The following is a 24,989-nucleotide window of genomic DNA, read 5'->3' as shown; positions in this document are numbered from 1 at the left end:
TCCACACTCACCCTTCTGGTAAATCAGTCAGAACCGAAATGTTTAATGCAAATTCCCTCTGAACTGGTGACTTCAGTGCAAATTCAAATAGGTTTGGGGAAGGGGAATTTTCCTGGTGTTATTCCAGTAACTGACAGAGTTTGCTACCACGTGATTTTCTGATGGGCATTGGCTTGACTTCTCTTTTAAGATCTTAACATTGACCTGTGGCATTCAGATAGCAGAGGAACTGCCGAGGCTTGGCTGCTGCTCTGACGGCCCCTTGCAGTCAGGCAGTGCAGGTCCTTCCACAAAAAGCCAGCTACCCCAAAGACAGCAGGCAGCTGAAATAAGAGCCAGGGCTGTAGCTGATGAGGTGGTGTTTGTTTTTTTTTCCAAGTCACATACCGTATTTGTTGCAATCTGAATATTTTGATTACTGTAAATGATTGACTGTAGATGATTGATTTTGGTGTGGGTTTGTTTGTTTGTTTTCAGAACATCTGACTGCTGTGTATATAGAAATAAAGGATGGAGAAGGTCATCAGGAAGATTTATGAATTTGGAGACTTAGGGAGTGCTTCATCTGAAGCAAGTGACCTGTGCCTAGATTTGGAGTTTTAACAAATTAAAGAAGGGGGGAAAGATAGCTGGTAGAGCCAGAAGGCGCTCAGTAAAGGCAGGTGTTATTTCCTTTCTTTGGTGTAAAGTTGGAAGCTGTATAATATATATGTTTTATATACATATTATACATAGAAAACATTATATATATATATATATATATAAAATCCTTGTAATGCAACTACATCTGGAATCTTTTTTGGGACACTTTGTATCGTAATACTATGTACTCGTAGAGTATAACCCCTGACAGAGTGGAGGCAAGGGTCTGCTGCTGCCTGAGGAAGGGTGGAGAAGGAAGGGGTACAATTCCCTCCTGTAGGATCCTGCTGAACCAGGGGACACGTTTGCTGGTTCATGTGATGCACGGGCTGTCTGTTGTGTGAGGGTAGAACAGCAGCTGGTGAAAAACAGTAACAGGAATTAGTTTGGAAGGACTGATCTATAAGAAGTGTTTAAAGGGGGCCTGAGTGCACGTCAGAAGGTTATGTGATGGTAAATACCATAGATAGGGATCGTAGCAACTGCTGATGTGTGAACAAAGCAGGACTGGAGGGTAAAGTACCATTCGGTTCCTAAAAGAAGTGTAGCTAAGTAAAGTGTTGCTTCACTTAATTTCATTTAACTAAGTTGTGGCTCAAAAAAGCACGTTGACAATAAAATCCACTTTTTCCTCTCCTAAATAAATAAATAAAAATTATTCTGAGAAATACAAACGCCCCAAATGAGGAAGTTCTAAGAACTGGCATCAGTTCTAAGTTCTAAGAACATGGCATCAGCTACAGCCTTCTGATGAGGTGCTTTCCTATGGAAGTCCAGATCTGGTCATGTTTAAACAGTTTGAGAGTGAAACCTTATGTCCACGTGAAGTCTATAAAACGTGGGTTGTTTGGGCAGTGATTTTCATTGTTTCCCTTGAGCTGAATTAATAAGCAGTCATCCTCTGGAAAGCTTTTCAAAACCTTGTGCTTTTCCTACTGCTTTGTGTGACTTTTTCACTGCAGAAGGCTTGGCTTGGGCTCAATTATAGACTTTACAACTCTGTTTTATCTGTCTGCTGTTGTTTTTCTGAATTAGTTTGTTCCCACTTAATCCTTTCCAAAATCTTGCTACAAAAATCATTTTGACCTTGCTCTTTGAGATTAGGTTCCATCATTTTTATTGCCTTTTTTTCTTTAATATAGCCATGATCCGTTGCTGAGCCTGCTGAGTGCTCCTGTAGTGCAAACATTAATTTGACCAATTTCCTCTTTTGCTGCGGCTCTGCTTTTATGATTTTGTGGGCCTCACGCTGCACAGATGGTAGGGAGAATGGATATTACTAGGTAGCAAGGAGACTAGTTGGGTAACACGCTGCTTAAATACAATCATTAATGTAAAATACCCTTCATTCCTTTTCTCAAAAACATTCCCTGTAGTTACTCCAGATAGGCGACCAGGAGTGACCTGTGAGTAGTGTAGGACAACTATTTGCATCTAAATAGTATTTCTTTGGTTTATTATTTTTATGATACTGCTTTCCAATAACAGCAAACGTGGTTTTTGTTTTGTTTGTAAATTAGGGCTGATTTATCTAATTTTCCCCAATGGCTTGCTTTTATTTGTTGTTTTTTTTCCCATCTTGCATCTGTTAAAGGGATCACTGATCAGTGGAGTAAAGCAGAGGCCAGGGCAGGCAACTGAGGACACTGGGCTAATTGCCTGCACACAGAGGGAGCGGATGCAGGGTGCAAAACAGAGCCCTGCTGCCACCTCGGAACAGTCCAGAAAGCAGCAGTAGAAGTCTTTGCTCTAAAAAACAGCCCTAGTTTGCGCTTCTGGAAGGCATCGGTTTTGTGGTACTGCTTTATAGCTCCAGCTTCTTCTGCTTGCAGCGGGCTTCATGCCCCTACGGCTGTCCCACCGATCCCGCAGCTTGGGGACAGGGGTTCAGTCAGCGTGCCTTCACGCTCGGCCTCTGAGCTGGTGATATTTGGGAAGTAGGCTCTAGCCTCCTTGTTTAAATCCAGGTTTCAGGAAAAAAAACACCTCAGATGATTCCCCCACACACTGGGTTTGACTTCCAGTCCTTTCCAATGGTTTTTCAGATTTGCAGAAATGTGACAGGTCTTGGAGCAGACCTCAGGGACCCTCCTTGAGAGTGGTCCTGCACCAGCAGGGTGCTGCCTGTGAGGGTTTGGAAGCCAGCAGAGCCCTGAAGCTCTTCAGGACGTTTGCATCACATTTGTTGGGACCAAATTCCCCGCTGCCTCCTCCTTACATAAATGTTTTAGCTTGGAGGAAGGTGTGATATCTGAGGGAACTCCTGGGCAGCTCTTCAGCCCTCAGGAGGTGGTTGCTGCGGGAAGCTTGGAAGAAGAGGGAAACCTGGAGTGGACTTCAGGCAGGTTGTTTAGCTCCTTTAATAGCTTGTGTTAGTGTAATCAGAAGTGTCCTGCTCTCCACAACATCCCTGAGAATATCTGTAGTTCACAGGCTAAGCTGTTCCCTCTCTTTGTCCCCTCTGAAAGACTAATTTTGGTTTATTTTGTTTCAGAACTGGAAAAGGAGATCGCCAGGAGACCGAAGAAAGTCTGCATTGTCAAGGTGGTGGGGACCAGGAACCTGTGGAAAAACATTGTGGTACTGTGTGTGAACTCGTAAGTATCTGGGGGGGTTCTGAACTGAGAGCAACAACGGGAAGTGATGGGGGCCACCTCTTTTTCCCAATATGAGACCCTTAAAACTATAAATTTTCCAGGGTGTCTGATAAATGACACCGGAAAAGCACCAGCTGTTGCAGGGAGCTGTTTCGTACAGTGAACGTGGAGGAAATGGTTGGCTGTTTCAGGCAGCAGCGCCGTGTGTCTTTCCAAGCATCACGCTGCAAGTGCAGTGCTACCACCAGTGCTCTGGCAGGCCTCACACGGCCACGTGCTGCTACGTGCTTACCTTTGCAAACACCTGCTGCTGGCACACCTCTTCTAGGCCTGGCAGTGTGCGGCTTTGTTCTGAAACAGTGTTTTTGTCTTGGGCTGAGCTGGCAGCTTTAGCAGCCAGCATTAACTCTATTTGTGAAATATGGGGGAATTCTCCCCTTCTCCCTCACCCTTTCTAATAACGCATATTTGGAAATTCCATAACCCAGCACTAGGCAGCCCATGGAGTGGCTTCTGGCAATAGCATGTGGGGGCTGTTTGCCATCCAAACAGTGCAAAGCAGATATGCATTGAAGAAAATAGCTTTCGGGTTTGTCTTTATGGGGTGGAAAAAAAACTATTTAATTTTGTTGTTCCTCTAGCGTGGGGCTGTGCTGAATTTTTGCATTGTGGAGCATGGAGAAGGAACATTTCGCAGGGAGTGATGAGGCATGGAGGGAGATAAATGTATTTAGTTTTAAAAGCAAATGTTCTGACCTGCTAGGAAAACCAAGATAATTGACTGGTTCAAAGGCAAGCAGGCAGGGGAGCAAGCACAGATGATACGTTAATTTGGCTTGTTGGTCACGGCCTAAATAACTTCAGCAAAGCTATTTTCATGTACAAAAGAGAAGATGCACTCTGGTCACTCAGTCCTTCTCTTACTTGGAGGAGGAGTCAGTTATAATCCAGGTATCCAAAGCAATTTGGATTTTTGTGTAACAGCAAGTACTTGTGCTATTGCTTTTTTTTTCTCCTATTTTTTGTCAAGGGGAAGTGTTTGATATTGGGGAGGATATTCTAGAACTATGGTATTGATTCACAAGATTGCCAGAGAAATTCCCCAGGCACTGTGCTGCCATACATACACTCAGTGACTGTGTATTCCCCAACTGTTCCTGTGCTTACATTAATATCCAGCTTAAACTGACAAGTGCTTCAAATTCCTGACGTTCAGGAGGATGGGGATGTATTGGTGTAATGCACCTGCCATTCGTTTTTGGGGACCTGAGTCTGCAGCTGCAGCTTTGTGAGGTACAGTTAGCTTGATGTGAGCTTGTAGCAGGTTTGTATGGCCTAAATGCTAGGCATCATGAAGAAACATTTAAAAGAAGGGGAGATGTTGCTCTGAAGTGAGGTATAAATATGTAGATTGAATTAGGGTTTCTTGTTTCATAGTAGTACTAATCATTGCAGCATGACATGTGGCTTCAAATACACATTTCTGAGGGGTTTTCAGTTGTAACAGCCTAATTTGGGCAGTGAGATTCAATTCTCAGTATGACCAAATGCCATGGTCAGGAGGGTCTTCCAGGAAGAGGTATTTGTATTGTGCTGTGTTTTGCTGTCCAAGCACACAGGTCAGTTGTTGCCGTCAGTGGATGTATTGGGAGCAGCACGATGCCCTCGTTGAGAAAGAGGAGTTCCAAAATGCATTGGGAAAACCAGTCTCACAGTGAGAGTCCTTATAACGCTGCTCATATCCTGAGCAAAAGCTGTGCAAATTAAGTCAGTAAACTGCAAATCTCTGGTTGAATAGTTTGGTTTTTTCTTTTATTCATTGCTTATCTTTACCATAGCACCTAGAAGTCTAATTTGAGATGAGTGTCTTTTTGCATGAAGTGTTATATTCCTACAGCAGAAATGCTTCCCACATTAACTTGTTTCTACCTTGAACGACGTTGCAGTATGTGGCTACCTTTTCAGCAGTTTCCTCTTTCCCTTTCCTCTTTCCCTAGGCTGACTGGTTACGGCATACACCACTGTTTCGCAAAAAGCATGATGGGGCACGAGGCGAAGATGACGATCACCCACAACTTCTATGCGGACTACTATACCATGGCTGGGATCGCCTTGGCATCCTGCCTGGCCATGTGCCCCGTGGTTGGGTTTCTGGGGAGGAGAGGAGGACTCCTGCTCTTCATGATCCTTACAGCTCTGGCGTCGCTTCTGCAGCTGGGCCTTCTCAACTGTAAGTTGAGATTCACTGTCAAAAGAGAGTCAAGTTTTGGAAGAAAATTTGTTGCCGCTCCCCCCCCCCCTTTTTTTTTTTCTTACGGGAGGGGAGAATTGATTTTAACATGTTTGGAGAATTCACGGAAAATGTTCATGGAAATTCATGGAAAATGTGCAGCTTCAGTTGATTCCAGGGGTCACAAAGAAAACTGAAGACAAGGGACCAGGGAATATTATTCCTCTCCCTTTCTCAGGTTTGACATGCAGTACAAGTACACCTGCGTAGTTTAAGCAGCTGAATTCATTTGAAGGATTCCCCAAACACTTGTTGCCTTAGATTCATTAAGAAGAAGCATCGTGTTCTGGATGAGTCCCAGTGGCGAAGCTCGCTGAGTGTTGGTGCTGCTTCTAGTTCTGTCACTTAAAAACAAACAAACAAACTACTCTTATTGCAGTGAAATACCCTCTGGGGAAAGAGTTGAGTAGGGGTTGGGAAGGAAAAACCTTCCCATTTGAGTCTGCTTCCCAAATAGCTTCTAAAACAAGCAGAAGTTAAAGCAATGGATATGTGTCCCCTGCCTGCCCTGAGCATCTCAATACTTAGAATAAATATGCAGGTAGCAGGGAAACGCACAGCTGGGAGACCCTGCTTTTACTGTGGCATGTATGTAAGGTCCATGTTCACGTATAGATGCGATTTCATGAGGTGACGCAGCTTCTCGGAGAGGTTGTTCCTGCCAAAAGCAAGAGTGTCCCACCCCCTCCTTCAGGGGTTGTGGCATTTCTCTGGCACGTGGAGCTGCTTCAGCTATTAGAACTGTTACAGAAATGTTCCCTCTCCATTTTTTTTAAAATCGTATTTCCAAGAGTTAACTTTCTGTTGATGGAGCAAACGGGGTGTGATGGGTCAGAGAGGCGTGGAAGCAGAGGGAAGGTGAGATGTGCCTGCCACACTTGCAGCTGCCAGCCAGCGGATCCCTGTCCTGTGAAACCTCACCCCAAGGAAGGGGAAGGGGATTGAGAGACGTGCTTCTGGACAAACTGGATACGAGACAAACACCAGAACACTGGTTGTTGCTGTTTTCCATTTCTAAGTTTAGAAATGATTTCAGAGCTTTAATGAGAGAGGCCTTTTGCATTGAGGATGGAAAAAATTTTACATTCCCGCATGCTGAGGGGGTAGCCCTGAGCCAGCAAATGTTGCCTATATTTACAGACCATGTTTCCTGAACGTATTTGCGAAGTTAACCTTTAGTGTACGCACTGCTTGCGGAAGTGGGAGGTGGGAACAGGGAATCTCTTTCATGACACTGAAGAAGCTCCAAAGTTGCATGTGTTTGCTCCCAGCTTGGCACAGATGTTTACATTTCCTTTGAACACGTTTACCATGTACAACAGTGCCAGCTGAAAGGGGAGAAGTCCCCCTGTCCCCATCTCATGCCCAGTCCCTTGAAAGTCTGTGACAATTCACATGCAGGTGCACACTGCGTGTGCACGTTGTCCCAAAACTCCATGTTCTGGTGGTGGTGTCCATCAGGGTCTCTATAATAAATTCATCCTGGTTTTTTGAGGACATCAGATGTTTGTTTGAGGTTGCTGAGGTAATAAACATCTAGTTGGTTAGTGGAGAGAGAGTACACCAGAGCCACTAAAATTCGTTTTCAGTTTTTCAACAACAAAATGGTGAGGAAGTAAGAATCGCTACATTTTCCATGATGGATGTAGATGGTTTTGTGAGCAAAGGTGCTCAGTCTGAAAACAGCTATGGCCCTAGGTGTTTTCTGCTATTTTGGCACATAGACATCCCCAAATGCCCTGTTCCTGTGGGCTGTCCCTGCTCTCCTTTCCCCATTCCTGCGTGAAAAGAGCAGGGAAAAAGGCAGCCTTTAGATTCAGAGCAGCTTGTCTCCTCCTACTCTAGACCATACCCCCCTTCTTCCCCAAAAGAGCTAGACAATGTTTGGAGAGAAGCAGTGACCCTGCTGAGTACGAAGTCTGTTACAGCCTCGTACGTGTTTCACTTTTGCTAATTACACCCAAATTATGCTAATGAAATCAGAATTGGAGAAGGAGGGGGAGAGAGAGAGAGAGAGAGAGGAGTGCTCCAGCACGGAGCAGCGGAGGTCTCCCACCGCCACCACGATGCCGATGCCGAGAGTTTTGCTCTCAGACCGCAGCCTCTGTTGGCCATCCCCTTGGGGCTGCGGGACGAGGGCAGTTTCTCTTCTCCCCCTTCATTAACAACAAAGAGGCCTTTGTGTTAAGCCCAGCGGTGATTCTGGGTCCCTTAAAAATGCCGTGCCTTCGCGTTTATTATCACAGTCTCATTAGCATTCAGTCCTCTGGCTGCAAACAGCACGTTGCATTGGGCCAGTCATGCCATGGAAAGGAGGAGTGCATGGGGGCTGGGGGAGGCATGTGGGGATTACCTTTTCCTTTTTCCTTTGGGTAAATAACGACAGTGTGTTCTTGTTTTCTCTCCCTTTCTTTCTTATTTTTGTCTTACTCTAACTTCCGTGGTCTTGGACACAGTGATTGGAAAATACAGTCAGCTTCCAGACTCAGGTATGGTTTGCAAACGCGGGTAGATCCGAAACCGTGGCCAAAGGCCCCAGCGTGTAGCTGCTGCCACAGAGGGGTGCAGGGAGAAAGCTCACTTCCATGCTGAGCCTCGGGACCTCACTCATAAGGGGGTGTATTTGTGTATGCAGTCTCTCAATGTAGCGTCCTCTCCACGCAGCATGAACCTGGCTGTGTCAGCATGTGAGGAGAGGGTGCACAGGTCACCAGGGGTGGTTATTAGACGTGGGGCAGTGCTTTCTCAGAAAGCCCATACCTCAGATGAAACATTCCCAGTGTGATGTTTTCAATAACAGTCTGAGGTACCAAAGTCACTTGTGAGAAGGAGACTTAGGGGTTTTAGAAGGTATTTCCCCCGGCACCACATCCCAGCCTGAAGTACTGTCATAGCAATGCAGTGACAGGCTGCAGGGGAACAGTGCTACCCTTCTGTACCTGACTGAACAGACCGTCCTTGCCTGGCTTTTCTGAGGCCTGTTCTGCCCAGCACTCCCCAGTCCCTGTGGGGTCAGTGCTGCAAGAAGCACCAGGGAGCCTCGCAGACCCCTGGTTCACAAGGCACTGCGATCACATCCCTGTCTGCGATGGAATGGTGGTGGGTGCTGGCTGTTGAGCTCCAGGGCTTGCCCACAGCACGATGTGCTCCCCTCCTGGGGCCCAGTGGTCTCTGCAAGCAGAGCTATGTGGTCTTCATGTGGCCAGGAAGGGACCACATGAGCTTGGATAGGATTTCCCTCCCCGGCCTGCAAAAGACGGCGAGCAGAAGTCGAGTGAGGGGTATCACCTTGTCACGGCCAGGAGACTATTTTCTTTACCTGTGTTTAGACATGCTGGGTTTTCTCCCCGTGCATGATTGATGCCGTTCTCTCACGGAAACCTTGCTGCCATTCAGCCGTGCAACTACTGAGCAAGCAGCCTTTTGTTGGAGGCAGGGACTGACGGGGTGCTTCGCCCTCCTTGGCACCACCGTTGCTCACACAGAGCTGTTGGGTGAAGGCTGCCAAGCTTGCAGCTGAGTTTGCAGACCCACCGTTTGCAGGAAATTATCAGGGAGATGGGAGCACTTCTATTTCTCTCCCCGCTTGTCCTGTAAGCCTCGCCAGTGCCCAAGCCACCAAGCTGTACCAGACGTTTGGCAACTCAACGAATGCCGCCTGCCTCCGCTTGTCTGTCAAATGTGGGAGGGAAGTGTCTGGTGCCTAAAAGGCTGCCCAAGGATGTGCAGTTTCTTTTTTTTTTCCTTGTGTTTTACCTTTTTTGCGGTGGCTGGGCATAAATAATTCAGAGATCGCTGCCATTTTGGGGCATGACATTATGATTTTTTTCATGTATGTTTGTGTCTTGGGTGCTTGGGAAAGAATTTTATAAATACCAGTTTTAAATTAGTATTACAAAAGTGACTCAAATTTTCTTGTTTAGGTAGAATGAGTAACATAGACCTGTTTTCTTCTTTTCTTTCTTGGCGATTTTGCCTCATTCTCACTTTTCGTGCACATGCTTGTCTTGACAGGTATGAGTGACAGCGTCAAAGACAAATTCTCTACTGCGTTTTCCATTGTGGGCATGTTTTCTTCGCATGCTGTTGGAAGTCTCAGCGTATTCTTCTGTGCTGAAATCACACCGACAGTAATAAGGTGAGACATCAGAGTCCCCCCTTGTAAAGGGCAGAGAATAAATTGAACTCATTTTCTTGGTAACTGGCTGTGTAACTTAATGCATTGGGTGGGGTGGGGTGGGGGATCTCCCATAATTAGAGACCACACGGCAATTTCTGGGCCACTTCTTAATCTGGTGTCACTGCAGACAGTCTGCATAAGTAAGTGCCTAGCTGAGGACAGAGGGGCTTTGTTTCAGATGGCGCCACCTCGTATCCCATCATGGTGATTTTCGGCAGGCCAGTCATCTTGTGAATTGCGTTTGTTCACCGTGAAGTATGGTCTAAAGTACTCATCTGAACCAGATCATGTAGTTGAACCATTTTGTTAATTCGCTTGCCCTGTTGGATTTGTACAAGCTGTACATGCGAGCCTACAGCTTGGTATTAGAAGATAAATTAACATCAGTGTGCAGAGAAGGACATGGCTGCAGTCTGCTCTCTGCCTCCACAGGGTAAGCTAATGCAGCTATAGGAGTGCCTCAGTGGACAGGAGGTGTTGCAACATGCAGTCTTAAATGCTGCTGGTGTGTATAGGTGCTCTGAGGACCTGCGATCACATCTCTTACAGCACCGGTGTGTTTTGCCTTTACTACAGACTTGCACTCTACCTCTTCGTCATTTTTCTGTTTGCACCCAGAGGCTCAAAGTTTTTGTGAAGAGCAGCGCTTACATGCTGGGCAACAGCAGAAGCCAGGCGGCTGATCTTCTCTGGAGAGCTTTCCACAAACTGTGTTGTCTGGTTTTTGTACCATTTTATTTATTCACTGTTATCTTTCACAGCACGAGGGCTGTGCTTGTGTGTTCTGGATTATGCTTTCAGCAATGCCACAGCGATTCAGGAGTCCACCCTAACTCCCATTGAATTTCATAGGAATGTAGGCCATAGGGGTGGGAGGGAGAGACAGCAGAGAGAAGAGGATATTTTTTGCTCCCCGCCCCCAATTACATGTTTTTTTCAATAACTTTGCAAAGCTATTACAGCAGAAGTGTCAGATGAGCAGCCAGACTCCTTGATCTATGGCCTTTTCTTCAAAGTTATCTGACTTAGTGAATGTGTTTTGCAGATAACATTATTTCTACAGGGAAGGGAAAGTGTGAGCGTTGTGGAGATTGTACAGCGGCCCAAAACACTAACAGCTATTTACTTACATGCGTGTCAGTCAGTTTGGTCTTTTTATGCCTCTTTAATTTTCTGCTTGTCTCTGAAAGGCGTAGAGATAAGGAGTTGGCCGAGTCAACCAGAAGAAAATCTGCTGAACAGGGTCAGATGTGCAGTGTGAACTTAGCAGGCTTTTTCCTTAAATCGCTGATGTTGTTACAGGGAAGGGGACAAAATCCTGGCTGGGAACTGAAGTTCTGCTTCCCCCGAGTCTGCTGGGTGACACCAGGCGAGTGACAATAGCTGGGTGTGCCTCAGGGTCCCCATTTATAAATAGGGATGATGACACTGCAGCGTTTTGTGGTCTGTCCTGCCGCTGCAAAACCTCTTGGTAACATCCCCTCAGGGCTGTAATTAGGAGGTGGCTCTCAGGACAGTTCGTAAACACATCTCGGGCTGAGGTGTGGCTAAGCTGTCTGTGTCTCTCATTCTGGTGGGCTGTGGCCACTACCTCATCACCTTTTTTCCAAAATACCACCTCTGGTGCCCCTTGGTGTTGCAGACTGCTCTACTGTGCTTTTGGCTGAATCTTGAGGAGCCAAAAGGAAAAGACAGGTAGAGAAAACTGGGGCTGCCTCTGAGGTTTCCCTGACCAGGGTCTTCCAAACATGGAATTTGAGCTCCAAATGGCTCTAGTAATCCTTCTCTAATAATCTTGATGAGAACGCCACTGCGGGTTGCACGGCTGCTAACGTAGGAACGGGCTGAGGAGAGCATGGTGTCCTCCCTGTCCTCTGCGTGCTGGGTTACTGACAAGTGGAAAAGAGATCTGGTCCACAAGTTCCCACAGGAAAAGGCAGGGAAAAACTGTGGGGAGGTTTCAGGGACTGACTTTTAAGAAGTGGCCGAGCTGAGAGGACAAAGCCCCAATAAGCAGCCAGTCCTGAGGTCAGCACTGACCCTGTTCTGTGCAGGGGGATGGACCAGGTCCTCTCCCAAAGCCGCCTCCAACCCGAGCGGTTCTCAGGCTCAGTGGTACTCTCAGCCATGCCATGTGCCAACCTGTGTGCTCAAAGTGGACAAATGGCCAGCCCAAAATAGGATTAAAATTGCTCTGCTCCAAGCAGCACTGAGAAGGGTGAGTCCCTCCTCGTAGGTTCAGCCTGGCTCAAGTGAAGGACATCAGAGAGGATGTCACTATTGTGAAAGACACTGCAGCAGTCGGCAAGAGGAAGCCTTCCCCGGAGCTCAGGGTGGCCTTTCTGAGGACAGCATTTTGGACACAGGCCCCGTCAGGACAGAGCATCGGCTGCCGAGCTGCCTGGTGGCTGCTGCGAAGGCAGCGTGAGCTCCGTCTGCTCCCTAGTGGCAGCACTGCTTCCCTCTTCTGGGTGTTTCCAGCTTTTTTTTTCTCCTAGTATTTGCAGTATAGTCAAACATTATACTAAAAAAAAAAAAAAAAAACAAAAAACTCTTCTAGGAGGCACACCATCATATATTTTCAGTCCTTCTCCTGCCAGGTTCTGAGGGCAGTGGATAAAGTAACGCCTGCTCTAATTACTGACACGATGTGGAAAAACTCTTTTTCTCCTCTGAAAGTGAAGCTGCTTGCCCCGTAATGACAGAGCTGACTTTGTTGTTGCCTTTTCCCTGCTTCCTTCCAGTTCCTTTGATATCCTTCCACAGCTGCTTTTAAAACTCACCTCGGGTCCCCCTCGGTTGTTGAGATGCAGTTTAGCCGTAGCAAGCGCTGATGTGAATGAGCCAGTCTTCTGTGCTTAAGGGGCGAGTCCTGCTGATCACTCATGTGAGCATATTAATGAAGCTGCAAGGAGGCCAGTCGCACAAGGGGTGCATTCAGCTGGGCTTCCAAATTGCCATCGGAAAGCTGGCAAGGTTTTAATGAGGGCGTTTGCAATATTGGGGGAAATCGCTGTTATCTGTGAGAGGTGCTTTACCAAGTCCAGGGAATTAAAAGGTACAAAAATGATTTTTTGATCCACTCAGTGTCCTAAGAGCATGTGGGTTTTTTTTTTTTTTGAAAATTATACTTGCTGCACTTTATCAAGTAGGAAATGGTGTATTTTGAAAAGGATTGAGTGAAGATCAGCTTTAACATGATGGGTAGCTGAGAGAATCAGTCAGTCACAGGCTCATAGTGCGGTGATTTCTTGTATGCTCAGCAGTCGGTGAAAGTTTCTCAGGCAGTTCGTTTAAAGCAGTTTGCTTTCTGCAGCTGTCTTCTGCGAGGCCCGGTTATCGTTAACAAAATCACATCTCTGCCACTGTTTGCGGGGTCATCGGGTGGGACAGTCCTGCATGCTCAGGGCTTGGAAAGGCATCAGAGGAGAAGGGAAGGCACTGCGAGGGGGGCTGCTTGCGTAACCCACTGCCAAGAAAGAGCACAGGATCCAGCTTGTGCAAGCATTTCCATTCCTGTGATGGGATGGGGGAAGAGGTCACTCACACTTGGTTTTTTCTTTAAGCTTTAATGTGTGTTCACTCTCTTTTTTTGGTGTGCTTGTATTTATGATGCCAATATACTGGCATGTTACATTTAATGAATAAGCATTTGTGCCATAAAGAATATTTTTATAAAGCTCCCTATTTACAACTTAAGCATTTTACCAGGGTTAACCTTTTAGTTGCCCCTTGATGTGGTATGCAAATACACAAGAAAAGCAAGAGCAAAGTGTGGGACCTACCTGAGCTCCTACAGTTAGTCAAGAGGAGGTCTCAGAAGTGAATCTCAAACTCTTGACTTGTTCTCCTGTTCTGAGCACTAGCTATGTTATCTTTTTTTTTCTGAAAATGATGCATGCTGGTACAGCATCAGTGTGTTGGGAGGTTCCAGCCTCAACATGTCTTACAGGGAAAGTGTTTCAGCGCTCAGTGTTTGGTATAGCAGATCAAGGCAGTGGTCTGTGAAGTCTGATCTCATGCCTCTGCTGGCAGTTGGTGCCAGGTACTTCACAGGCAGCCAAAATTGACTTCCGCACTTACTGCTTCTTGGTGCGTCTTGTCTAAGCTGGATGCTAAGCAAAATCCGGTTTTCCCTTGCTGAATGTGAGAACACGTGGAAATGGGAATATTTTAGAGGGCTGTCTACGTATTCACACCTGACACTTCTCCTTAAGTGGGTGCAGTTACATGGGTGTGAAAAGATACTTGGGTGAGTGCAGCTATTTTCCACACACACAGCAGCACACGGGCAGTGATGATCTACAACAGCAAAGCAACTCCCTCCGGGGGCAATCGCGCAGCATGAAAGCCGTGAGAAAAGCAGGTTTGCCTCAGAGATTTCAGAGCCCAGGTGCCAAAGACGCTTGCCAAACAGGATAGTCTGGGGTCCCAAGGCATTTGGGTGTTTTTCCAGCGCAGGGCCCGGCTCTCACCTCCGTTGTGTTTGCAGGGGAGGCGGGCTGGGGCTGGTGCTGGCCAGCGCGGGCTTTGGCCGCCTGACCGCCCCCATCATGGAGCTGCACAACCAGAAAGGCTACTTCCTCCACCACGTCATCTTCGCCTGCTGTACGCTCATCTGCATCATCTGCATCCTGCTGCTGCCGGAGAGCAAGAACCAGAACCTGCCCGAGAACATCCCGGACGGGGAGCACTACACCCGGCAGCCCCTCCTGCCGCACAAGAAGGGGGAGCAGCCCCTGCTCCTGACAAACTCTGAACTCAAGGACTACTCGGGCCTCCACGACTCGGCGGCTGTGAGCGATGGCATCTCTGAGAACACCACTGCCAACGGGATGAAGTCTATGTAACTGTAACTGGGTGGATTTTCTCCTTTTTTTTTTTCTTTTTCCCCTTTTGTGTTACCTTCTCTTTCTTTTGTATTTTATTTGATGCTGTTGTGCAGGAAGAGCAGACCTTTGGGCAAAGGTGTTTTGCACAGGTTTTACAAACCAGTGACGGAGCAGACGCACTCTTGGGAGGATTCAACTCTGCTGCTAAAGCGACTTGTAGGAATTGTCAACCGTTGTGCAGATTGCTCTTGAAAAAAATTATGGGGGAAAATAACTCATCTGAGAAAAGACCTGGCTGGAGGTAGCCCTTCAGAACTCTTTTTTTCCTGCCATTAAATACATATATTTATTTTGATTTGTTCTCAAGAAGCACTTTATTTCCTTTTCCTTTCATAGATCACAAAAACGAAGCCATCTTATTACAAGAGGTGCAGCCATTCCAAGAAAGAAACCATGGGGGGGGGTGTTTTTTTGTTTCCTTTTTGTGTTTCTTTAAAGGAAGGAGGTATCACCGCAAAGTTGAATTGACTGATATTTAGACTTGTGCAATGTTGTTCTGCCTGTCTAGAAAGTCCAAGCGCCCAGGTTGCCTGCTGTGTTTGTATACACCAAAAAAAAAAAAAAAAAAGAATCAAAGCAAAACCTGTTGTGACTCAAACTCTGACTGCATTTTAGGCAGGTTGTGTTTCTTTTTATAGCCCATGTGCATTTAAAAGTTAATTTTCTTTTCCTCATCGAATGCAGTGAAGAAAATCCTACCCAAACAAGCTGATTTTTCAATGAGAATCAGCCCTATGCATTTTAAGATTCCATTAATACATTTTAGACTGTTCCTGCTGGTGTTTAATACTAATGTAGATGATGTAAATGATTTGACCAATGATGCAAAAATTAGTTTTGTCAAGAGTGGCTTTAATTACCAGGAGGTCTAGAATCTGTGATTGACAGCTCCAGGAGAAGAGCATAAACCAGCAGGGACAAAAAATAAGGAGCATTGGCTATGGTCTGTACTTTTTATTTCCAAAGGCAGCACAGCTAGGATTCCCTCTCCTGGGAAATGAGCAACCTGGCATTGCCCTGCCTGTTTTTAGAACCAGAGTTTTTGTTACCTATTTAAGTGGACAAAACTTTTAAGTGACTGTCAGAAAGGAATGAATTGATAACCTGTGAATAACGATTTAAGGTTTGTTGTTGGCCGTCTTGGGTCTTTTAGAGATGGTTTCTGGTTCTGACCCAAGAATACATGGTGAACTCACCTGTATTTCCCTCCTTCCCCAACTGCTCTTGTAGGATATTTTTTTTCAGCTAAAAAAAAAAAAAAAAAGTAAAATTGGATCGATCCCACTCTATGATAAGCAAAACGAACACACGATTTTTCGTGTATTGTACAGATGGTACTTTGATAATGGCCACTTGACTTCTCTCCTCCAGTCCCCAAACCAACTCTTTGCTTTGGCCATTGGCTTTCGGTTCTCACCGTGTGATGACTGTGAGGATCTTGTTCAGTGCAAGGACTTTGTGAACGAACAGCTTTCTTGCACTGTAGTTAACCTCCCTCCTCTCCCTCCCTCTTTTCCTTTTTCACTCAGGCCATCCATTTGTGATTGCTCAGTAGTGCGGACATTTGAACAAACAGAGCAGCAGGATGTTGATGTTGTATTGCGTGTCCATATGATTGCCACTATGTTTGATGTAAAACTTTCGTTCACAAGCATGGGAAGCGCTCATTTGCACTTTCCTCCTCTACCTGCCCTGCCCCTTGCTCCTTTGCTGTATATATATATTGTCTACTAACTACTGTACCTAACAATTTCCATCCTCCGTTAGGCTGCCAATGTCCTCTTACAGTCCCCAGTAAATCAGAGAGATGCTCCTGGGCGGGTGCTGAGGTATGTAGCACGTCTCAGACGGTGCCAAGCACAGGAGGACAGGCAGACCTGCAGAAGCGACAGAGACTGTCGTGTTCGGGATAGCGATGTTGTCCTAAAGCTGCTAATTTTTGTACAGAGGATGTGGACATTTGGGTTCTTCCTGAGCCCGGTAAGAAACACTGGACCAGTTGATGGTAATTTTGCCCAAAGTTACCCTACTGTTTTTTCACCTTTGCTAGGCTTGCTTGTTACACTTCGGTTTTATTGCCCAGCTTGAGAGCGGCCATTTCCCTCTTTCTGTTCTGTGCTGAGACTTCCGTGATCCGTGCTCACCTAAAAAAACAAACAAACAAGGCCTTTCAAGTCCACGCAGTATCCACGTGCCAAATTCGTGCAATACCTTTTGCCTTCGATATCAGATGCTTGTGGCAAGCCACACACATTGGGGGGAAAAAAGGAGGGTTCACAAGGAAAACCGGCGGAGCAGAACAGGTCTTAACGGAGGAGGAAAAGGTCTCTGTGCGTGTGCACTCAAGCTGCAGTACGGCTCTAGTGACCCATTCACAAGCCTACTGAACTGGCCGCTTCCAGCACGGCTAGCGGTCCCGGTGTGCTGTTGTCCACAGCGCTTTATCGTTTCCTATTCTGGTGTTTGCTCTCTGACGACAGGCGGGCCCAGGGAAGAGAATGGTTGTTTAAACATATCAACGTTTATGTAATAAACACACTAGGTGACAGGAACACTTGGCTTTTTTTCTTTTTTTTTTTTTTTTAATAATTTCTTATGAAATTGACTCGATTTGCTGCTTTTTTTTTTTTTTTGGTCTGAAACCAGGTACTGATCTCCTGCAATGTGGGGAGCTCCAACTTCTTGTGCTGGTCTGGCCCTCCGCCTCTGTCATGACAATAAAACACAAAATCGGTAGCTTATCTTGCTGAAAAGTTGAACAACTGTTTCCTTCTGTTTGGTTTTTGTTCTTTTGTTTCTACACACACACGCACAGCTGAAAAGCTTTTAAGTGTGGGAGAGCTCTCTGAGGAGGGGACAGGCGGCTCAGTGTGGCAGCAGGGCAGAAATTAAATGCCTGGCAGCTCACCGAGCTCTGCGTCAGGACAGTGCTCTGCACGCCAGCCAGGCCGTCGGCTCCCCCATCGTCTCTCCTCTGTAGCCATCACCGGGAACTGCTTTCCTCTGACGGCCGTTTCTGGCCACCACAGCAGAGGAAGCCCTCAGAGCGGTCCTGTCCATGTCGGTCTTTTTCTGTGAACCTTCGGTAACCTCTTAAGTCCATCTGTGGATTTTTCTTCTCTCTTTTGGTTTAGCATTTAAGGGCTTTCTTCCTTCTTTGTTACTTCAAACAAAAGTGTGAAAGTGACATTATGCTTGATCTGGTTTTCTTTCCTTTTAAGATTTCTGCGATGCTTTTGTTGCCAGACATACTGCAAACAGATAACGACAGTGGGGAAAGCTGTCATCTGTTTGGGGGTGTTTTGTGGCAACTCCGAAAGAGTTCTGTCTGATTTACCTTGCAGTTTTGGTGAGCCTGCTTTTTTTTCTGTTTCTTTTTGTTTGTTTGTTTTGTGTTTTTTGTTTGTTTGTTGGTTTTTTTTTTTTCATGGAAGTATTTTGCTTAACTGTTGCCACTTCCTGGAGCCAAACACTAAAGGTCACCAAATTGGAAGCAGAAGTGCCATTAAATGAACTCTGTGAATGTCAAGTCAAGTTGCGCCTGTAGCTGGCACATAAGACAACGCTATTAAGTGTGGGATGATCTCCCCCACTGTAAGTTTTTTTTAAAGAAAAATGACAAACCTCATTTTAAATGTATTGTGTAAAACATTTTGGGAAAGGGGTAACAGTGTGTAATGTCTAGTGGGTGAGAGTTCCCTCCCCATTTCGGTTTCTGATGAAGTTTTAAAGAATCGTATTACTGTATGTTTTGAACATGAATAGTCTGGTGGTGCTTCCTCATAGCACAAGCTTAAATTGAGTACTGAAAACAGTCTTACAAGCTAAATGTCTGCATGATGTTACATCTGTTGTACCTACTGAAAAACTTTGTATGTAAATGTACAGAATAAAAGGATGTTGTCCCATCAGTTTGTTTTCCTTGGTCTGTCTCCCTCACTGTGATTTTTGGTGAGCCCTCAACAGAGTCCTACGCTCCTCTAAAACAGAATGAACTGATTTTTAATCAGGCTAATTAAATCAACACACTGATTTGCAACTAATTATCCTTTACATTCAGTTACGTAAGAACAGTTGACTCTACTTCCTGGGCTGTATAAATTCAGATCTCCTCCACCAGCTGCTTTTTACTACTTGCACTGTCAGCTGTGCCTACCAGGTAAGAAAGGGCCCAGTGCTCCCATGCCAAATCCGCAATGTTGATGGTAAGGCTACAGCCCTGGATGTTCAAAACCCCTTCAGAGACAGCAAGAGACTGGCTGTAATCTGGGGTCAAGTATCAGCAAACTTTGATTACAGTTTTTAGTTGCTGCTAACAGGGCCACGAGAAGGTAACTGCAGAACGTTTTTCTGTAGGGGGTTAGGACAGTTGTCTACAACGAGGTGGCCCAGCAGCAGTGTTACTGTTTTTCGTCTGTATCAGAAGTTTGGCTGAGTCAGCTTGCAATAAAAAAACAACTTGATTTGCTTATCAGGTTGCCGTGCTCAGCATTCTTCCAAATTGCTGTGAATAATAGGTGCTACTCTCAGTAGCACAGCACGTATTGATAGTTGCAAATGGTCATTATGCCATTGGCTTTATGGTGGGTTTGGGTTTTGTTGCTGGCTTTTTTTTTTTTGCATAGTTCGTTTTTAGCTGCCTTCTCTGTTGGACAAAATAGCGCAGGGATCTGCCTTTGAAAGGATATCCTACCCAAAAGCTAGTGGAGAGCTGTAGCAACAGGCTGCTTTGCAGTGCTGGTATTGACTGCTCTGATTGTTCTAATGGGTATGTTCAGTTTTTCTAGCAGCCCAACAGTCTTACCTACTGCTCCAAAAGTCAAGCTGTGCGTTTTTCTTCTGTATAGGCCCTTGCTGTTGTACAGAAAACCCTTTGTGAAAACCTTCTAGTGTTCCCAGTGTCCAAGAGATGGAAGGAAATCCAGTGTTTAGCGCTAGTTACAACCAATTTACAACCAATAGTAACTAAAATGATAGAGCAAGGTAATGATCATTTTGTTATAGCTATTCAATATAAAAACCACACGGTTCCATTTCTAATACTCAGCATTCCTAATAGCATTGTTCTCCTCTGAACCAAAAAGACAATGCTCTCTGGTACCCTAGGTTTTCATCTGAACAAGTAAAAGCTGCTGTACTGTGTTCAATACTACTGTGTGGTAAATCAATTGTACTGCTGGAATTTGGCACCGATTTCCCAGTGACTTCACTGCATGAGGGCCAGACACTGCATGCACTTCTATGATGATATTCTTACGTGGCAGCATGTTTCTACTCTAAGAACCTGTCCCATTTAACAGAGTAGCAAGTTTGGAAAAAAAGAATTCCAGGTTCAACTGTACTTAGGTCCAGCTACATTTAATAACAAATGCAAATTCAATCAGAGCAACACAAAGTAAGTATACTAAATGTCAGTGTGAAAAGTGCACTCACTTTTTCTGAAACAAAACCTTAAGTTATTTTACAATGATGCGAAGTCAGAACTTCTCGGGAAACGCCATCATTTCTTCTTTGATCCTGTTTTCTATGAGTAAGGTGAAATTGCTGTCCGTGTTTTGAAGATTGTAGCTGACAAATATCTGTTTTTTGGTCTTCCTGGCTAAAACACAAAACAGAGTATTCAGGTACAGTTTGCTCTTGTATAAAAGTGAGGAAGGTATTCAAGCAAGCATTCTAAAAAGCCATCATGCAGATTTTTACACCATCTCCACTCCTCCCATGCCGGACCCAGTCATAAATGAACAGCAGAAAAAGCACCCAAGCATTGCCATGTTGGGCAATATAAGCCGTTCAAGTCACTGAAGTGGGCATGGTGCCTATGAACTAGATTTTGGGCTGATGCAAAAGCTACTAGTCACTAGAAAAAATCCCAGTGACTTTCATCGATTTTGGACAATTCTTAAATTATAGTATAGTGTAAGTGAAACAACAGACTACCCAGATCTCATCACTGAAATTTGGTTTATGTAAGTTGGTGCTATGAAAAACAGAGGGGAAGTCAACAAGAAAATGATTAGGCCACAATTAAAGTTGTTTTTTTATTATGAACCTCCTAAAAAGGCCCCTGAAAGTGTGCATCACTTTTGTCTGAACCTCCTGTCAAATATTTTGTTTCCTGTAACCTTTATATGGTGTCTTTGAACACTCCAGGATGCCGGAGAGCATTTTGGACATCGCAAAACTAATCAGAATTTCCAGGCTACTGTATTGGTAACTACCTAGAGAGAGGTACTATAAAATCAAGAGCTGTCTTCCATGACAGGACTAATTAACAGTGACAAAAACAATGTCCACTGGGGCAGGAAGACTTAATTATCAGAGTGAAACAGGTAACATAAAGCAGCATTTTGTAAGTGAAATGGAATCCTACTCAGATTTTACCATTACAATATATCGGTTTTGGAGCTCTTTCAATCCACTGCAAAAACTAAACTTTGTGCAAGCACCATAGGAGAGAAGTAGGCACTAGGTTTAAAGTAAGATGGGTAAAATAAGAGACAAAAATGCTATATGGGTCACAAGATACTCCTGGCAGGGAATAAACTGGGAGCTGACAGTCTCAAAGAGAAATCAGACTGTTCTACTGATGTTCAGAAACATCATCTGAATTTAAAAATTGGAAGTAAAGACACCAGAATATGTAATATCTCCGTTTTTTTAAACTGGAAAGCTAGCTTCAGAAAACCAATATGTATATTTATAATACATATATATAATTATTATCTATATATAAAGTACAATTAAACTACTTGTTTGAGGCATTTTAATTGCACAAATTGATTTATTACTGTTTTCTGTTCTAACAGACTACCAGCTTTCCAGCTTAGTACACAGAGGAAACGCCAGTGACCTGCTTCTGAAATTCAAGGACTCATTTGCCTTTTAAGACTTGGCACTACGAAATGCTAATATAATGCAACATGTTACCATGATAGCAAAAAACTAGCGCTTGGCACCAGATTTTGTGGTACAAAGCAGCATGTTTTGTACGCACTAGTGCTTCATCATTATACCCTAGGTGCCATGTTAATTCTGAACTAATTAATACCATTATTCTCTCTTAACAAGCCTGCAGCATACGCTACAGTGTCAAAACTCAGTTTCTTGATTATGTTTGCATAAGATCCAACTCAGTCCTGGAGATGAAGCATCCTTGGCAGCCCACCATCCGGGATGCTGAGTGCCCAGAGGCACCACAGCAGCACAGACTCGCTCCTACGAACTGATGGAAGGAGCAAAGACCCACACCCAAGCTTGAGGAGGAAGCGTCAGGTGTAAGTTTAGAGGCCCTTTGTGCCAAGTGGGAGACAACTGTGCCTGGCTGGGAAAGACTCAAAGAAGAGGTTCAGGTGATATCCACCGAGCTCTCGCCAGCCCCTGCAGAGGGAAGATGAAGACGTGGCACTAGTCGGCAGTCACTGGCTGAGAACCCTGTGACTTCAGGACGTGCAGGTAAGGGAGGCACAAATGAAGCACTAAATGCAGGAGGCTTTGTCTAGAAGTGGATTCCTCTAGCCTCCAGGAAACAATTAGGATTTAGGTTTCTCAACTAGTTAAATACATCTCATCCTAGAGCAAGCAGGGTGGTGGGAAACAGTCCCTGCACCTGATTCAGACAGAAATGGGTAGAAAGAGGAACAGGAACACAGCAAGTGTGCCTTCAGCAGTGGGGAAAATAAATAAAAAGAAGAAATTTGGGAAAAGATAGAGCCAATACACTAAATACAGCTGTTCTGAATGGGAACCCTATCAGACTAAAAGAAAACAAGGGGAGGATGCGCATACAGTGGTACATGGAAGCACTGAAACTCCTGCTCCAGGGAAGGAAACCTGGCATTGCAGGAACAAAATGCCAGGTGATGGAATGTAACTGGAAAGCACAAGAAATAATAATACTTGCCTCCAGGTGGCATTGTGTGCTACTTAAATCAGTGCCTGCCAAGAGCAGAATCAAAGCAGCACAGAAAAAAAATGGTGACAACACAAAGAGGAAAAAAAAAAAAAAGCTATTGCCTGCCTGAAGGTTACCACATGGCAGGGTGGTTAAAAAGGCTACCTCAGAAACACAGCTATGGGTCAGATTTGGCTGTGAATAGCAATCTCTGTTATTACAGCAGTTGTGGGAGTACTGAGGACTTAATTTCCTGGAGGAAAGCTAAACAGCAGTAAATGCCGAGCCTGGTATTTCTATTCAAGGCAGAACACAGATTTCTTTACCACACACTTCATGAAACAAAGAAGATACAGAGATGCTTAGTGATGATCTTGCAGTGGTTTGAGGAATATAATTGTGGCCTAAGTAACCGTGAGCTGACTTGGCCCACGTTAAATTGCTGGATTAACTAAAGCAAGCCTAAAAACTAATGTGCACGAATCAGAAAGATTTAATTCTCTTCTCAAAATTACATTAGCAAATGTGATCAGGTGAAGAGGAAGCATGTGATTAGTCAAAGCCAGAAGTCTGTTATTGACTTTCCAACTGAAAGTGAAAATGGCCTTCCTCAATATAGTATACCATAAGCAGAAGAGAATGGGTAACAACAGGACCTATAAGGAATAAAAATGGGACTGACTAGCAAGGAAAACTGCAACTAAGAGGTTAGCGGGCACAGATGCAGAGGAACACTGACCAGAAGCCTACTTGGGCACAGAAAGCTTAAAACAAAATAATGAAAGATACTTGTACTTAAGGCACCAAACAGAAATAAGATACAAAGGTGCATTATGTTCTGAGGATAAAGAGTAACTGATATCCCAGTACCAAGCAACTAGTGTCAGCTACCACTAACAAAGACAAGGTACTTGAAACTAGCCATGTAAATGAGGAAAGAATCTTTAAAAATGAAAGAAAAAAAAAAAAAAAAGCAAAACTTAGGCCAGTTACTGGGAAATGTGACCCATTCTAAAATATTGAGAGAACTAACATAAGACATGGCTCGTTATCACAAATTCTAGCTATGAAATCTGAAATGAACCTTTTGCTAGTGACAATAACACGGCAGAAGTTGGAAATAACCTGCATAGCTGGGACCTGTTAGCTGCACAAAACTCAGAGCAAGATCTGCAAGAAACCAGTCTGTCCAAGCAGGAGGGCAAAGGGAAAGTGAAATAAAACTGTAACACTTTATCCAATGATAACAGCGTCTGACTACATTCTTACTAACTGAGGTCTTAAGGCTAATGCAATGACTGCACGTGAAGAAATGATGTTGCACAGTACCCCATGGACCTTTTAGTTAAAGTGGAAATGATTGAATCTGGTAAGAGACAGAGCTGCCACCAGCCTGCTACAGTGACTGCCAGAAGATACCAGGATGAGGAAGGGGCACTAGTGCTGTGTTTCTTGTTGAGCAACCCTTTTTTGTGTATGTATGAGCGGCCACAGAGAAGATGTAGGTGTAGGCTCATGAAACCGCCTGACGATGCAGACTGCTGACGCGCCGCCCGCAATGAAGATCCGGATCAGGAGGAAGAACTACACGGCTCCTTCGGCTGAAACAAGAGAAGCAAGATGAAGGCGAGCAGCGCATCCCCCCGCATTAAAACCGCGGCGGCGAGTGCCGCAGCCGGCCGTTCGCCCCCCGGGGCTGCGGGCTGCCTCTGGGCCGCCTCCACCGACCCCCCCCCCAAGGAGCCAGGGAGCCCCGGGCACGGTGTTTCGGGGCTGCTCCAGCCCCTTCGTCCGCCCCCCGCCCCACGTACCCAGGCGCTGCGCCAGGCAGGCGGAGGCGGTGTCCGAGGGGTCCCCGAGCAGCGATGTGGACACGGGCACGCCGTCCTGCGGGCAGAGCACACGGCTTGCGAGGGCCGTCCCCGCGGCCACGGAGCGGGGGGGGGGGACGGGGGGAAGGGGAGGGGGGACGGAGGGGACGGGGCCGCTCACCCGGGGGCTGCACATGGCCACGGCCAGGCTGGCCAGGGCGGGCGCGGCGCCCACCCAGAGGAAGAGCGAGTCCCGCAGCCGCATGGCGTGGAAGTGCACCCGCCGCTCGCCCAGCCGACCGGTGAAGTCGTGCAGGACGATGCCGCCCGCCGCCGCCGCCTCCTCCATCCGCACGGCGCCCACAGGCCCCCGCAGGCCGCGCCGAGCAGCGCCCGCCCCGCACGGCCCACGGGGAGGCGGGCACCGGCGGGGCGCCGCCCTCGGCACCGCCCCGGCCCCGGCCCCGGCCCCGGCCCCGGCCCCGGGCAGGAGGCGGCAGTGCCGGCCCCGGGCCGCCAGGCGGCGGGGTAGGCCCCAGGCCCCCCCTGCGCTGGTTGCTGTGCAGGGGGCGATCAGCTCCCCCGTCAGGAGCCAACGAGTTAGGCACGATGACTTCGTTTTTATTAATCATCGTTTTCTTTTTAGTCAGGGTTCCTCTCCTCCAATGCCACTTGTATCTCCAGAC

General features: G+C 46.0%; 2 protein-coding genes across 3 annotated transcripts in view; one reads left to right on the top strand and one right to left on the bottom strand.

The window, feature by feature from the left end:
- Positions 1-18,512, top strand: part of SLC22A23 (solute carrier family 22 member 23) — a 97,397-nt gene extending 78,885 nt beyond the window's left edge. For both annotated transcript variants that reach the window (XM_048050209.2, XM_048050208.2), the window contains 5 exons: positions 3,137-3,239; positions 5,237-5,469; positions 7,986-8,018; positions 9,544-9,667; positions 14,202-18,512. In XM_048050209.2, coding sequence (XP_047906166.2) covers positions 3,137-3,239; positions 5,237-5,469; positions 7,986-8,018; positions 9,544-9,667; positions 14,202-14,559 — 851 coding nt within the window. In that variant the 3' untranslated portion in view covers positions 14,560-18,512. The remainder of the gene's footprint in view (positions 1-3,136; positions 3,240-5,236; positions 5,470-7,985; positions 8,019-9,543; positions 9,668-14,201) is intronic.
- A 1,431-nt stretch (positions 18,513-19,943) lies between these two features.
- Positions 19,944-24,729, bottom strand: PSMG4 (proteasome assembly chaperone 4). Its single transcript, XM_048050210.2, has 3 exons — positions 24,485-24,729; positions 24,304-24,379; positions 19,944-20,200 (listed from the first exon to the last, which is right to left on the bottom strand). Exons 1-3 carry the CDS (start codon positions 24,650-24,652, stop codon positions 20,079-20,081), a joined length of 366 nt encoding a protein of 121 aa, XP_047906167.2. The 5' UTR covers positions 24,653-24,729; the 3' UTR covers positions 19,944-20,078.
- Between the last annotated feature and the right edge of the window lie 260 nt (positions 24,730-24,989).

This window comes from Anser cygnoides, chromosome 2, assembly GCF_040182565.1.
Source record: "Anser cygnoides isolate HZ-2024a breed goose chromosome 2, Taihu_goose_T2T_genome, whole genome shotgun sequence".
NCBI classification, from domain to species: Eukaryota; Metazoa; Chordata; class Aves; order Anseriformes; family Anatidae; genus Anser; species Anser cygnoides.
This window is presented reverse-complemented; position numbering and strand designations above follow the sequence as displayed.